Consider the following 14,601-nt stretch of genomic DNA (forward strand, 5'->3'; position numbering starts at 1 on the left):
CCCCCCAGAACATCCCACTCAAGCCATGGTGGCCTGAAGCAAGCTGGATGGATGTCATCTCACATGACCTGGAAAAGAACAACATCAAGCTACCCTAGGCCCAGCAGATGGCACTGGAAAAGATGGGTCAACCTGGTGAAACTTGTTGAATCTATGCACCAAGTGCAAGAGGATGAGTGAGTGTGTGTGTCATGAGTACCTCGTCTGGCTAGCCTGAAGCGCAGGCCTGTGTCAGCACGCGGTCTTCTCTCCTTCATCTCCGGCACCACGTCTGCAGCCTCCGCGGCTTCACTCTCCGCAGGCGTCGCGGCCGGACTGGGCTGGACCTCGATGTTGTCCACCAGGACTGACTGGGGGGCCTCCATCTGTACATGCTCTACTGGTAACTGTTCCTGCAGAGGCTTCCTGGGGTTCACCACAACATGATTGTATTATCAGATTGTCTTTTGTACAAGTGTGAAAAAATGTGACAATGCCTAATACTGCATCAGTCTGTCGGAAACCATCAGTACATCCTTCTTGTGCTCGGAGTGTGATCTTACAGAAAAACAGATAGATAGGCAATTTGTTGTAGCTCTTCATTAAATAATTAGCATCGTTAACAACTAAAGAACAGCTTTATTAATTAACAGCTGAAAAACAAGTGATTTTCTTATTGTTTTGGATGTTTTCATTTTTTTAATCTTATCAACACATGATCTATGTACAGTAGTCTTACACTTTCAGAGTAGAAATGTCCAAATTTTCTGACATTCCTGATTGGAAGGAAGTGAAACTTACTTGCTGACCCACAGGCCCATCTCCTTGATCTTCTCCTCCACAGCGTTGGAGAACTTGCCTGCAGACAGGGACGACTCCAACATGAACGCCTCCAGAATAAAGGCCAAAAATATACTGGGGGAGAAATCCAAGTATTACACATGTTAATGTGGCAATTAAAGGGCTATTGTTGTGTTTAGGAGAAGGCAATTTAACCACACTAAAAGCTGAGAAAGACCAGTGCAATGGCCTAGGGAGAAGAGTATTCAATTTGTATTTGGAGGGTTGCTTGAAAAATGGTAAATATTGCTTTCTCTGCTTAGCACTTAGCACTTGTGAGAAAGAGATTGTGAGTTAAACCACAGCATATTTTTTCTCCAAAGGCTTTACCCCCTTTTGTGATTTTTATCACAGAATTTACATAGTAAAACTCATAAGCTCGACCACTTGACTGCAAGAAAACTTTGCTAACAAATGCTGACTCACTTGAGCACCACGATGACCACCAGTAGGTGGAAGGCCACAAAGTACAGACGTGCCCACGCACTGGTGACAGCTTCAAACCCCGAGGTCAGAAGTGGGTAGGTTAAGGGTTAAACACATCAACGGCCTAGCACAATTCTCCTGATCACATAAATCTAAAGAAAAGTCCTTATATCAGTGAAAAACAGGCTGCGCAATATGGCCGCTATCAGTATTGGTAAGACTTTAAACACTTTCAGCATTGGCAGCAGACTAAGTGGCGTCAGATGGTGTAGTGGTAGAGCGTTCGACTATGAAACAATGAAATAGGAATGAAACAGGTTTGATCCCGTATTGTACCCGAGACATGACCGGACATGCGCTCTGATGTTGTGCCCTTGGGAAAGGCACTTAACACGACTGCACCTCACTGCACCCAGGTATGAATGGGTACCTAACTTCTGTTGGGAAAAGTTGTATTGAGGTCACCTGGTGGCGCCAAATGGCAGCTGTACAGACCCTTACGACAGTTCTACAAAAGTGTATGGAGCAAATATATTACATGTACATGTACATGTAGTATATGATGTAAATCCTGCATCAACTCAGTGCTATGAAAGGCTACGATTGCACGGGTAATGTTTGACCAATAAACCGTTTAGAGTATTCTTATTATAAAAACTAGGCAAGCTTAAAATATTGTGCTATGGGAGAATGGCTTATGAATGGATGAAGTCCTTATTATTGACTTCATTCACACACAAGCTTTACATACTTTCCTATACAAAAAATTCCCACTAGACCTAGTATTACTCAAATCTCCATAAGTACTAGTTCTTGTTACAAAGGATATCATGCCACTGGTTGACGACCATCAGTTCAAACAGAAGCACGAAGGAGGTGAGGACGTCGCTGAAGTTGTTGTTACAGTAGTGATCCCGGGCAAACTCTGTTCCAATCAGTGCCGGGTTGTTACAGAAGGTGACGTTGACATTCCCAGACAACATGGTTCCCCAGACTTCCATCCCAATGATGGCAAACACATAGTAAAATACCTGGTGTGCCAGGGGGGAAACAACATTTTTAATCATTTCAGGGCAAGTTTGTATCACTGCTTTGTATGTTGTTTAATCATATTGATTGTGGTCAGATTCATATCTTGTCACACCAAGCTTCTGTAATTATGATTCATGAATGTAAACAAAAAAGCTGCCAATTTGCAAATGTATCAACCTTTTGTCAATTTGCAAATGTATCAACATGTATAAACTAATTTGAATAGCATACATTTTCTCTACATGGTACAGCCATGAACATCTAGTGAAATCTAATGCTATCAAATGTGAATAACGTTACATTAATTCAGAATAACTGGAAGTACAAAAAGGTCAACTTACAAACAGAACTCCTCCATAGGTAAACATGGACGGGGCGATGTTGGTCAAGGTGCCGATAATGATCTTGAACCTAACAGGAGAAAACAACCAACATTTGACCCTTTTTTTAAACACACCACATCTGTTAGAATCAGAAGTCCATGTACAAATGTAGCTTCACTCCAAATCAATATACATGCACTACCAGTAGTAACCAAAAGCTTACCTGTCAATACTCCCCACAAGTTTTAGGAGTCGCAGGATTCGAAGAACAAGGAGGACATCTAGTGTCTCTCTACTGTATTGCACTACATGGAAGAAAGACCACAGTCGGTTGAAGTGACAGTGAAAGTTAAAACTTGTCCATAAACATATATAAAGAACTCAAAACAAAAGATGGATGTTAAAATATTTCAATAGAAACTTACACTCTTCCAAAGCAGCTTCAATAATTGTAGCTATAAAGGCTGCTGATATCACAATGAAATCAAAGCTGGAAGAAAAACAGAAAACAAAAATGTAAAATCATATGGAAGGAAACATAGAACAAGAAAACATTATATAAACTGGGTAAATCATCTCCATTGTCACATAATAACATGACATGTCTATTGTCTCAAGATTACCTAAACCAGCATACATGTGAATTTTAACTACAAACAAAAAGTGGTTGTAATGGACAAAATTTGACTGTACATCTGGCAAAGCAAATCAGCAAGCTCCTAGCCACAGGACACCTCATATCAGGTCTTACATGTTCCAGAATCTGCGGCAGAACTCCCTGAAGCCGTAGGTGTAGAGCTTGAGGATGATTTCACAGGTGAACACAGACAGGAAGAACCACTCTGCCTCATCCAGGTTGAACCCAATGAAGAAGGCATTGACCACAATAGCCAGGTCAAAGAAGTATCTGAAGAACCTGCCAACAGAGACAGATGTAGTACGTGTATTGTCCTATCTTAATGCTTTTAGCATAGTAAAACATTATAAAAATATAAAAAACATAGTAAAACTTTATTCCAACACACAATTTACAGAGATCAAATTTTCAGCGACCACTGTCACCTTCATCAGGATAATTAATGACCAATCACTTCACAACGTGATCTCGCGAGAGTTACGGTTTACAAACACGTGATCTTATTCACACGAGACTTTACTGATACACGACGTAAGCAATTGATCAAAAGTGCAAGGGAATTGATCAAAAATGCTTTTAGCATTTGAAAAATAAAAACGTTCACAATGCAGTGTCGTCACTTCTTTGACAATTTGCACACAAATAACAATGCACTATTGTTGTGTAAGTCAACCTTGATGTTCTTCCCATACTCACTTGTGCATGACCACCTGTCTGACAGCAATGCTGACAGAAGAGTTGTAAATGTGAGGCCAGAACTTCTCGATCAGGTGTTTCTGATTCCTGACTTCTGACACCTCTACGTTTAGCAGGTCTGCCACCTGCAGGAACATGTTCTGATCTGGAAGGACAATCAGACAACACAAGTTAACCACCAGTTTATCTGGTGGGTAACATGTATCTGCCATTTCTAAAACCAGTGTGTTTGAGAGATCAATATTGTAACCTCCAGTGTCTGATATAATTTGGTCAGACTTTCCCTAATTTTGACTACCATATCTTTTCTGGATGCTGGATATTATTGAGTAAGGCCCCCTTTCCACTACACGGTGATTGTTGAACGAACATCACATTGGATCTGTGTGATCCTTGGTTTAATAATTGGAATAATGATTTAAAAGACAACAAGACAAACAAACCATTTTTCCTTATCTACAAATCTTTTGAATGAAATATTTGGTTGCTAAGCAGTGAAAAGGGGATATAACACGAGAGGGGGTAAGATAGATGTCTTCAGACCTATGTAACCATTGCCATCCTTGTCCAGCACCATCCACAGCAGACTGTAGTAGACCTGGTTCCTGTTGGGTAGAACCTCCTGCATCACGGCGTTCCACGTCTTCTCTGTCACCACCGACTTCCCATCCTGCTGCTCCTTCAGCTCGTCAAACGCACGGTTCAGCTTCACACGCTTGATGAACACCGACTTCTTTATCTCGTTCTGTGGGGGGGGGGGGGGAGAAGATCCACATTGTAATACATGTACTTAAGGTTGTCAACCAGCCCCCACTGTCCAGTAAAATCTGGTCCGTCTCCGCCTATTTGGCGACATTGAAAGGGCAGAACCACCTCTGAAACTAGGTTCTCTCCAAAGATAACCACTTCTTCCCACCAGGTCCAGCCCTGGAGGGAGGCCATGGCACACCTGGACAGACCAACTGTCCACCGACCTACAGGCTGCAGGACTGGACATCAGGTGTGGCAGCCAGAGACAGGCAGACTTGGAGGACTGTATGCAGAGAAGCTACGCCCCCATGAGGGGCATGCGGAGCTGAGTGAGTACTTCAGGTTGAAATGATAACACAACCAAATGATAATCAATCCGTTTGCTTGTTAGGGAATGTTAGTGGCGGAAAATGTGATGCAACCAAAATATTTACTCCTATAAAACACACTATGGAAAAAAAATTATTGTCACCATTACAAGGATCCTGACCTATTGGCCTACACATCAACTAGAGAATTAAAATAATATCAAGGGTTGTTTTAAAATTGTCCAAATGCAAGATTATGAGCCCCACCTTAAGATGTCTTCTGTAGTTCTTGTAGATGACAGCGAGGATGATACTCATGAACAGGTACAGACAGACCACCAAATACACGATGAAGAACAGGGAAAACCACTTGTTGCTGTCAAAAGCTGGCATCCTAATAGGACAAACAAGTAATCATCAAATAATAATCATTGGTTTATTCTCAGTGTTTCTCTTATGTTTGTATCGCCCAGAAAGATGACAACTGGTAATCTACAAGATTTGAGCTTTATGCACTATTTTATTGAAATACAAATACACTAAACCCTTGTTACGATCACCTGTTACGTCCACTTCAACATCTGACTATAGCATGATAAGAAAACACCTGTACTTTTATCATCTACAAATTCCAATTCCTTACATTAGGCCACACCAATTTTATTTGTTGGTTCTCGGATTCGCCTCTTTGTTTTTTTCTGATTTGCAAAAAAAAAAAAATTTGATTCTGGTCCTGAATCAACTGAAAAATGCTCATGTTTTGCCCCGCAACAAGATTCAAGATTCAAGATTCAAGATCACTTTATTGAACATTGCAGTGTATCACTGAATTGCGTCCAATTTACACAATTTAAAAACAATTCAATACCTACAGACATTATTTTACATACTAAAAACCATTGACAATTTTAAAAGACGGTAGTTAAAATAGCGGTGGTTAAAAAGACTCTGCACTTCTGATGGATATAGGTTGTAATAAAATCTGTTCGAATAAAAAGTACAATATTTACGTCTGATGTGTTACATTATACAGGATTGTTTAGCAGACTACACATGTACGGTACAGGCGAGTTTCTATATCTGTTTGTTCTTGTTGTGGGGTTGGACAGTTTGTGACTGTTTCTAGTTACTCGGCCGGTGATCTGTAGTCTAGTGGGTGGTAACCAGTCTCTGTATTCGGAACTTAGTAGAGTCCTCGCGAATTTCCGGCAGAGCAGTTCTCTTCTTTCTGAGAGGGGAACTAGCCCGAGGCGTTGAAGTGCAGAAGAGTAGGAGCAATACGTGGTCCCTAGGATAATGCGGCAAGCCCGCTTCTGGATTCGTTCAAGTTTGTCGGTTTGAGACTTTGTGAGTCCTGGAGACCATGCAGGTGCAGCATACTCTAGAAGGGGCCTCACGTAGCCTGTGTAGATTGTTGTCAGGTCGGCTGTCGACAGGTTGAACTTCCTCAGTCGTTTCAGGAGATAGAGTTTCTTCGAAGCTGAACTTAACATGTGGTTAACTTGTTTGTCCCAGCGTAGGTCGTTCTGGATATGAAGACCTAGAACTTTCATGCTGGTTACAACTGTTAACGGTGTTGCACAGATCTGGAGTGGAGGGAGAAGTGGTGGGTTACGACTGAACGTCACATGCATGGTGAGGCATTTGGAGCCGTTTAACAACATGTGGTTACTGGTTGACCACTCATGGAGGTCGTCTAGTTCTTGCTGGAGAGTAGAGGGTTGGTGGAGGGCTCTAGACTCGAGAAGATTCATATCATCTACATATTTCCATGTCGGGATGTAGGTGTTACTTGCAGCGTCGTCGATAAGGGTGAGAAACAGAATAGGTCCAAGTAACGTTCCTTGAGCGACGCCGCACGACAAATATTCCCAGGTGGAAAGTGAACCGTGGTACCTCACACATTGTTTCCTATTGGAGATGAAGTTACAGATCCATGGGATCAACTCGCACCTCAGACCCTTGGACAGCAGGGGTGTTGAGGAAAGTCCTTTTCTTCCTAGTTGTTACAGTTTTCCCATCTATCATTGCAGTGGTTTGATTAAAAGTTCAAAATTCAATGTTTAAATTTTAACCCAGCCTTTTGTGTTGACTTCATGGCTCATTTTGTAGCATTCAAGCCTATAATAGGATGCCTGGACCTGTTTTTATTTTTATTTTTTTCGCCCTGTCGCTTCATATTTTTTCTGAAAAAATCCGAGAACCAACAAATTAAATTGGTGTGGCCTTATTTGTCTTTGTATGTCACTCAATCTGGCCTGTAAGAATGGACTTTGAATAGTAAAGTACTGGCGTGTGAGGTATGCCATGTATAAATGATTTACAATGAGATGAAACACTTTCATACATAAAAATAGAAGATAAAAAGACATCAAAAGATCTTCAACCCAAATTGATTAAAAAAGGAATTAAAAAACGTGATATGCCTGTGACATGCCTGTAGCAGGAGGATCTATATGAGAGGATGTTGACTTACATGATGTCAGGACTGTTGGCAGTCGTTACCAGCACATACAACTGGAAATAGATGTCACCGTAGTGCTTGAAGTATGGGCTGTTGTCAGTATACAGTCTTAACTCTGGTCTGTGATATGGAAAATGCATATAATGTAAAACTAGGTCTTAAAAACCATATAGAACAAAACAAAAGACCTTTTGTATTCCTCCGCATTGTCCTGATATCCACATGGAGGTCTCAATACTTCCATGACTGCATTCAATTTCATTTAGGGACACATGTGCTTCCATCAACAATCAAAAGTGCTCTGTACACAGAAATGCTGGTTGAGGAGTTACTGTAAATGTCAGCAAGTAGAAGTAAATACCATTCATCAAATTGTTGACTACAGGACTACAGCAGACTACAGGAGTTTCTTGCTAAATGTTTATGGAAGAAAATCATTATCAAGTCCAAATCATTAGCAAGGTATCTATGAAGGTAAGTAAGTGACTATGTTATAAAGATGTGAGCATGCACCTTCTCTCAAAGATTTTCAGAGCCATCAGAGCGAAAAGTGCGATACTGAGGAAGAACAGGACCAGGACATTCAAGATGTCCGGCAGGGTACGGCGGATGTTCCGGAAAGCACGACGAATCTGCAGAGAAACAACAAGGTCACAGGAGCTGAGGGAAGACTACCAGTTTTAAAATGTTTTGAGAATTGCGTTGACAGTAAAAACTTGTTAATCTATTATATATTACAGTCAAACCTGTATTCAACAACCACTCAAGGGACCAAGGAAAAATGGTTGTTGACTGGGAGTGGTTGGATGGTCCAGTTGGGGGGGGGGGTTCGTGGTTGGTATCTTGGCAGGGTAGGCTCTTACTTACAAATAATAAGCAAAAAAGAAAATACAGAGTACAATTTAATGGTGAGATTTTATTGACATCACACACACATGACTTTGAAGTCAAAGTGATTACACAATTTCTCAGTTCAGTCTTCTAAATTTACAATCATGTGACTGATGCAAATTATACTTCATATCGTAGAATTTGAGGCAAAAAAGTGGAAAATAGCGACAAGAAGTATGACAAAATACATCATGTGTACTTGGCTATCTCTAGTCACTACTAAGTACTGTTCGATTATGTTTTCATCAATTGATACAACATTACTACTGTTCTATTACGAAACTGGGTTTGAAATTTAATTTTACAAGTCCCTAAATATAATGCAACGAAAATAAGAAAGTGAAACGTTCTGCCTTTGAGTCTTTTTCCCTTTCTGCTGAAGAAGTCCTCCATTGTTTTGTGCCAAGGACATACCGACGCCGCGTTGATATTTTCTTGCCGCAATTACAGGTTCTGTGTCGGCAACTTTTGCAGACTACTCAATACTGGCGCAACATTACAGCAGTCAACTTAATGTGACTTCAAAAATTCCTAAAAGGTCATTTTGGGCTAAGAAATTTGACGGAAAACTTCGTTCGCGATCACAAAATGGAGAACAAAGATGGCGCTGGCTTGGAAAACAACAACAACCAATCCACTGTGAAGGGGAACAATGAACATGCAGCAAAAAATACATAACGAAATTTCAAGTTTATAAAGGCGTTTGTTAGCAATTATAACTCTAGATAGATATAAATTTAGTTAATTCATATTTGATTTGCGTGCGCTGACCGCACGTGTCAAAAATAAATTGAGTAAAGTAATCAGCAACCCTTTAGAAATGGAACCTTCCGATGACCCGCGGGGTGACCCAAGCGCGGCCGCCATCTTGAAACAGAAATGCCGAGGAAAAAACACTTCTAAGCATAAAAAACGCTGCTTTTCATGGAATTCCACGACCATACAACGAATTCAAAGAATAGTTTGGGGAAAAATATCTGTGTGTATGTGATTTTATGGTGTGTTTGACGCGATTTGGGCCTTCAATCCGCCGGAACTAGGCGCCGGCAGTGTGTAGAGATCAGCAGCGTGGTTTTCGCGCGCCGTCAAAACAAAACGCCCGCTAAATAAATCCCAGGACAACATTTTAGATTCCAGCGATTGTGTTTTCTATAGAAATATTTGTGGATATGCACAATATTCCCATGTTTTAACCGTATGCTTTCTCAAATTACAATGTGTTATTCTTGTCGCAAGCGCGGTACGTGTGTGTGCAGACGGCGTGAGAGAATCGGGCCCGCTAGATTTTTTGTCGGTCAGTGCACAGCATGCAGCATGATCTCGATTTGTTTTCGAAATTATATTAGTAAAACTATATTTGTACAATTATCAGTTTCTTTTATTGAAGCATAATATTACTCTGGTCGTGTCGTTCCAAACTCCACATGTGCGTTGTGCCGACGCACCAAGATCTAGATCGCTTGTCCTTATGCCATCATCTGGTTGTTGAGTAGGGTGTCCGTGCCCCGTAGGGACCACAAGAAAGTGGCCGCTGGTTGCGTTGTACAGTTGGTTGCCTGGAAGGGGGTCCTTACTATGTAAAATGGGACGGGACTGTTTGAATGTGGTTGTTGATAACAGTTGGTTGCCCTAAACAGTTGGTTGGACGGACAGGTTTGACTGTAGTAGCGTTGTCACTAAATATTCTAATCTATTAAATTCAGTTTAAAGTCCAAATAAAAGGGATGGGATTTTGTGCGCGTGAAAAATTTGCGCATAAAAACTTTTTATAACCGTGCAAATCAAATTTTTACCGTGCAAATTTTTCATGAGCAAATTTTTCATGCACAGAAGACCCGTTTCTACAGAACACTAGAGGGAATATGACTCTGAATGTGGAGTTGAATGTATCCTAAGAAGAAAGATCCTTTATAGATTAGCATTTGGAATTTGCCTTTGAATATGCAGGAAACAGCACTTCAGAGGGTTAAAAACCATCTAGTTTCGCCATCCATGAACCTAAATTCCTCCGTATTGTCCTGATATCAACATTGCCATGCTATGCTGCTCACACATACCTGTCTGCCCTCGGTTATGTTGACAAGTATTAAGGGTCGCAGCGGGCGGGACCAGCGGTATGCATACATGGACTGGCCGGAATTGACCAATGCTATGTAGGTGATCATGTCTATCACCACTATCTGTGAGACAAATAAAACAGAACATGTCAAAGCACAAAATCTAAACATGGCATGTAGTAAAGCCCTGATGTTACCTCTCAGAGTTCTGTACCCTAGTCCTTAGTTTAAAAAGCTAGTCCAATCAACCTAGCTAAAGTAAAGGGACACTTGACACTATCCACCAGTATTTTGTGATGGAAAACTACAACTTGTGTCTTGTGATTTATAGAACCAAGGACATTATACATGATAGAACCTTGTTGTCATAGGATACCATGATATATTGCAACAAATTACACCTACAACTAACATAAATGGATAGACAAAGGAATCCTATCGGGCACTCTCATCTCAGTTGGTTAGGTTAGGTTTTTACTTACAACAATTGTAGCAAGGACAACTATGTTCTTCTTGTCTGAGTAAAAAGTCCTCCCGGGGGAGAAGAGCTTTAGATGGAACAGCCTGCTGCCAATTACAATCAGACAGATCAGCTCCATGGGCATGGTTACCTTTATATAGGGAGGAGAACATCAGACTGCATGTTAATCACACAATGGAACAGGGTAGAAAAACATCTTTTTGTCACAGATATGCAGTAAGTAACAATGGAATACAATGGAATCAATCATTTTTTTCAAGCAGTGCAAAGTGCATGATCAAGTTACAAAAGTGTAAAATCCATACATTGTAACCAAGGAAGTTTAAAATTTTAAACCTCCTTGTTGTAACTCATAAAATGGAGCTGGCACTGTCAAATACATGCCAAGATTTTTTCACATACTAGTATTCTGTTTTAGTACTTTATGTTTTTCCCTAATCAAATGACAACTACTTCATGACCACAAAGTTGCCAGTTCTTTAAACATAATAAAGCTCAATAATGGTACTTACCCAGTACTCGATCTCCAGTCCAGGCACAGCAGGCTTCTCAAATATAGCCAGAGACAGCAGGAGGAGGAGGAAGAAGTATGTCACCAGTTTGGGCAGCCAGTGGGTATAGAGGTTGTACAGCCTGGAAAAGTACACAAAGATCTCAGTAAAGCCCTTTGTAACAGCTAATTAGGTGATACTAGCGGTACATCTTTTCACAGCAGAAAAATCGTAATGTTTTCGGAAAGGCCACAGTAACTTGGCTCTACAGTGGTATTGATACTGAGTACCCAACTAAAAATTCAATAAACAAGTAAATAGATATTGGTGTAGAAAAATTGCCTCTCATATAACAAAATGTAATTAATAGAACTTGATAAGAAGAAGAAATACTGAGTTTACACTTTTGTACTAATTTCCTCACCTTACGGAGTTGTCATCTGCTTCAAACTGGCCATTTCTGCCGTACCGTGCATCTATGATGTAGGTGGCTGCCAAGTACAGATTCATCTGGAAGTTAAAGGTAACACACCCTTTTAATTTTCCACTTGTCATTCATTTACTACTCATTTACACCCTATTTTCCAATGTTGAATGTCACATTGCTCATTCATTTGGCATAACACTACTGCCAGCACTATAAATAATAATCATTGTCAATAATAACCAAGTTGTGCAGTTTGATTCCTACTTTATCACTATGCATGACAGAATCAAATTTCCTATACATAAATATTATGTAACATTTGTCGGCTTAATCTGCTGGCATTTGGCACATGTTTTACATCTTGCGACACTTTAATTGCTATTGGTTCATTTTGGATGAGAAGAGCACCATGTCCCATGCATCTCAACTGCGGTCAGCAGTTACTAAGTGTTGATACTTCAGCTTCTCTTTGTAAATAAACTATGATAGTATAAGGATCCACTAAATTTTATTCAAAGTTGGGTGGACTTTCTACACTTCAAGTCTCGTGTCTAAACCATAAAACAGGTTGAAAAGTAAACTACACGTTTGATAACTCAAACAGTAGTTTTTAACTGAGTTTAGGATGTCTTTACCAAAACTGAAGCCTATTTTCCGTACCATAACACATATGTAACCCAACACTGTGCCCCCCCCCCATAATATCCGGGGCGTACACATACACTTAAATTTAAATTACACAACACAGATCATACGGCTAGAACTGGTGTAACACCATGGGCCTTACCTTTCAAATACTTAAGTTGTCCAGTGCCAGCACGTGAAAACTGCGGTAGTTCCAATCAATCGCTAAAACATTGAAAGAAAGTTTTTCTTGGCAAACTTTCTAACCAGCAACAGTAGCCATGTTGTCCTTCAAGCCAGGTCATTCATCCGGGTCTTGAGAGCACATGAGGGGCGTGGCGTCAGAAGGGGGCGATCCAGTAATACTCCTGAAGGGTCGTGTTCTCCGCAGGGACAATTCATTGTCGCTACAAGTAGGATTGGAGATGACAATCAAGCAGACGTCAAGTGAAGGATCAGCTGCCAACAAAGTTTATGCTCGTCACTTTGCTTAGAATGTTAACCGGGGCTAAACGTTAAGATAACTGATTTTTCTTCAGCAATATATTGAAGTATCTTCTAAGGGATTAAGTTGAAACCCTGCTTTGATTGAAATAAATCAATCTAGACTGAACAGCAAATATTATTCTTGTAGATTCTAAATCGTTCAGGCAAATGGACTTCAGGTCCCTGAAATTATTATAGACTTAGCTTCAAGCCTTGTTGGCAACTCTTGCAAACTCTCTCCAAGGAAAGCGCCTTCTGGCAGAATATTCCTAAACTGCAACTGATAGCCATTCAGCCCACACGGTGAGCATCAAATACCACCATAATGAAAGAAGAAATGATGTCATCCTCCGTTGTTACCACCGGCTCTCTCTTTTCGCTGGCTACCACTATTAGACGGACATTTCTTCTTCGTGATCTAACTTTAAACAGCAATGTCACGCTACCGCCAGCTATTCCAGGTTTGCCGTATGACGAACAACTCACTTTGGAACAACGTTCGGAATACAACTGACGTCACGCATGTGTTGACAACGTTAGTACATTTTGTCAAGTTCGAAAGTCTCCGAACTTTGTTTTTATATCTGAAAATATGGAGCCACAGATAGGGGAGGTCGGCCAGGGTGATGACCAGAGGACCACGTCCCTATGGGCCCTTCTGGAGCGGCCCTGCGGCTTTGGACCTGTGGAATCAGTGGAAACGGAACAGAAGAACGGTGAGCTTGAAACCTTCAAGGTCACGCTAGGAATAAGAATTTATGAACCCAAAGTTCAGATTTGTACAGAAATCAATTGCTTAGAGTTACGTTCGTTTTCCCAAGCTGTGTGTAACTGACATGACTGATAGTCTTATTAACATTTCGGGTTATCATTCCCGATGAAGGCCGTTGCTGTACTGATCTTTATCGTGATCTTCTCAGCCTCTAGGTTGCCGACGAGGTTTTCACATGGGCGACGCGTGTCCGTAGCCAGAAAGTTGAACGCCACCCTGCGAGCAGCTACCCAGACGATCGTTGTCAGGAGGGCAGGCAGAAACGGCCAGGACGAGGAGACCGTCGTCGTCAGCGACACCAGGACGGTCTCTCCGACCGCCCGTGGAACTCATAGACAAGACCAGCGCACAGTTCCTGAAAAGAATACCCCTCAAACCCGTCTTAAGTCCGTGAACAGGAGAGATGCAGAGGCTGAATACCAGTCACGATCACAGCAGAGGTCAAACAGGGCACGGGAGAAGAAAAGTGACAACATCAAGAGTTGCTCCCGAATCCCGGTGCCACTGAGGAGAAGAGGAGCACAGAGCTCGCTAGATTGCCCGCCACCCGGGACGTACTGTGACCCCCACCTGTCGAAAACAGCGCTCATCTACCATGACGTGATCGCAGGAGAAAGAGTCCTGATAAACTACTTACCCGACGACATCTGCAAGTGGGAGTCAACAGACGACGTGGAACTCTCGGCCTGCCAGAAGGGCGTCACCCCTAGCGACTACACAGACGACAACAACCGCATCATCCCGCGCTACCGTCGGCACATGGACAAAGTGTACAGGAAAGAGCTTCGGCAAGTGGCACGTAAGCTGAGGAAGTACGTGCGTGATAATGGGTGATAAATGATATGTCAATTCTCTCACTAAGAAAGGCAAGTTTTAGCGCCGTAGCAAGTTCCATGTCGATGGGACGAATTGCCAAA

The 14,601-nt window shown here is 41.5% G+C and overlaps 2 protein-coding genes across 2 annotated transcripts; one reads left to right on the plus strand and one right to left on the minus strand.

Annotated features, from left to right (window-relative positions):
* Positions 1-776: 776 nt before the first annotated feature.
* Positions 777-12,724, minus strand: LOC109481022 (two pore calcium channel protein 1-like). Its single transcript, XM_019783496.1, has 17 exons — positions 12,590-12,724; positions 11,800-11,885; positions 11,397-11,517; positions 10,886-11,014; positions 10,404-10,526; positions 7,969-8,087; positions 7,468-7,575; positions 5,259-5,385; positions 4,477-4,678; positions 3,934-4,078; positions 3,352-3,516; positions 3,026-3,090; positions 2,824-2,905; positions 2,619-2,688; positions 2,075-2,276; positions 1,246-1,336; positions 777-894 (listed from the first exon to the last, which is right to left on the minus strand). The coding sequence occupies exons 2-17, from the start codon at positions 11,883-11,885 to the stop codon at positions 777-779; spliced, it is 1,953 nt and encodes a 650-aa protein (XP_019639055.1). The 5' UTR covers positions 12,590-12,724.
* A 780-nt stretch (positions 12,725-13,504) lies between these two features.
* Positions 13,505-14,518, plus strand: LOC109480878. Its single transcript, XM_019783208.1, has 2 exons — positions 13,505-13,628; positions 13,833-14,518. Exons 1-2 carry the CDS (start codon positions 13,505-13,507, stop codon positions 14,516-14,518), a joined length of 810 nt encoding a protein of 269 aa, XP_019638767.1.
* Positions 14,519-14,601: the final 83 nt, after the last annotated feature.

This window comes from Branchiostoma belcheri, unplaced genomic scaffold (assembly GCF_001625305.1).
Source record: "Branchiostoma belcheri isolate BF01 breed outbred unplaced genomic scaffold, Haploidv18h27 scaffold53, whole genome shotgun sequence".
In the NCBI taxonomy this organism is placed as follows: domain Eukaryota; kingdom Metazoa; phylum Chordata; class Leptocardii; order Amphioxiformes; family Branchiostomatidae; genus Branchiostoma; species Branchiostoma belcheri.

What these genes read in the sequence shown, in the direction of transcription:
- LOC109480878 (XM_019783208.1), top strand. Translation starts at nt 13,505, where the DNA reads ATGGAGCCACAGATAGGGGAGGTCGGCCAGGGTGATGACCAGAGGACC. An exon ending in GGAAACGGAACAGAAGAACG is followed by an intron (nt 13,629 to 13,832) that starts GTGAGCTTGAAA and finishes TGATCTTCTCAG; the next exon opens with CCTCTAGGTTGCCGACGAGG.
- LOC109481022 (XM_019783496.1), bottom strand. Translation starts at nt 11,885, where the DNA reads ATGAATCTGTACTTGGCAGCCACCTACATCATAGATGCACGGTACGGC. An exon ending in GGATGGCAATGGTTACATAG is followed by an intron (nt 4,079 to 4,476) that starts GTCTGAAGACAT and finishes TTGTCCTTCCAG; the next exon opens with ATCAGAACATGTTCCTGCAG. An exon ending in GGTCGTCAACCAGTGGCATG is followed by an intron (nt 1,337 to 2,074) that starts ATATCCTTTGTA and finishes TAACCTACCCAC; the next exon opens with TTCTGACCTCGGGGTTTGAA.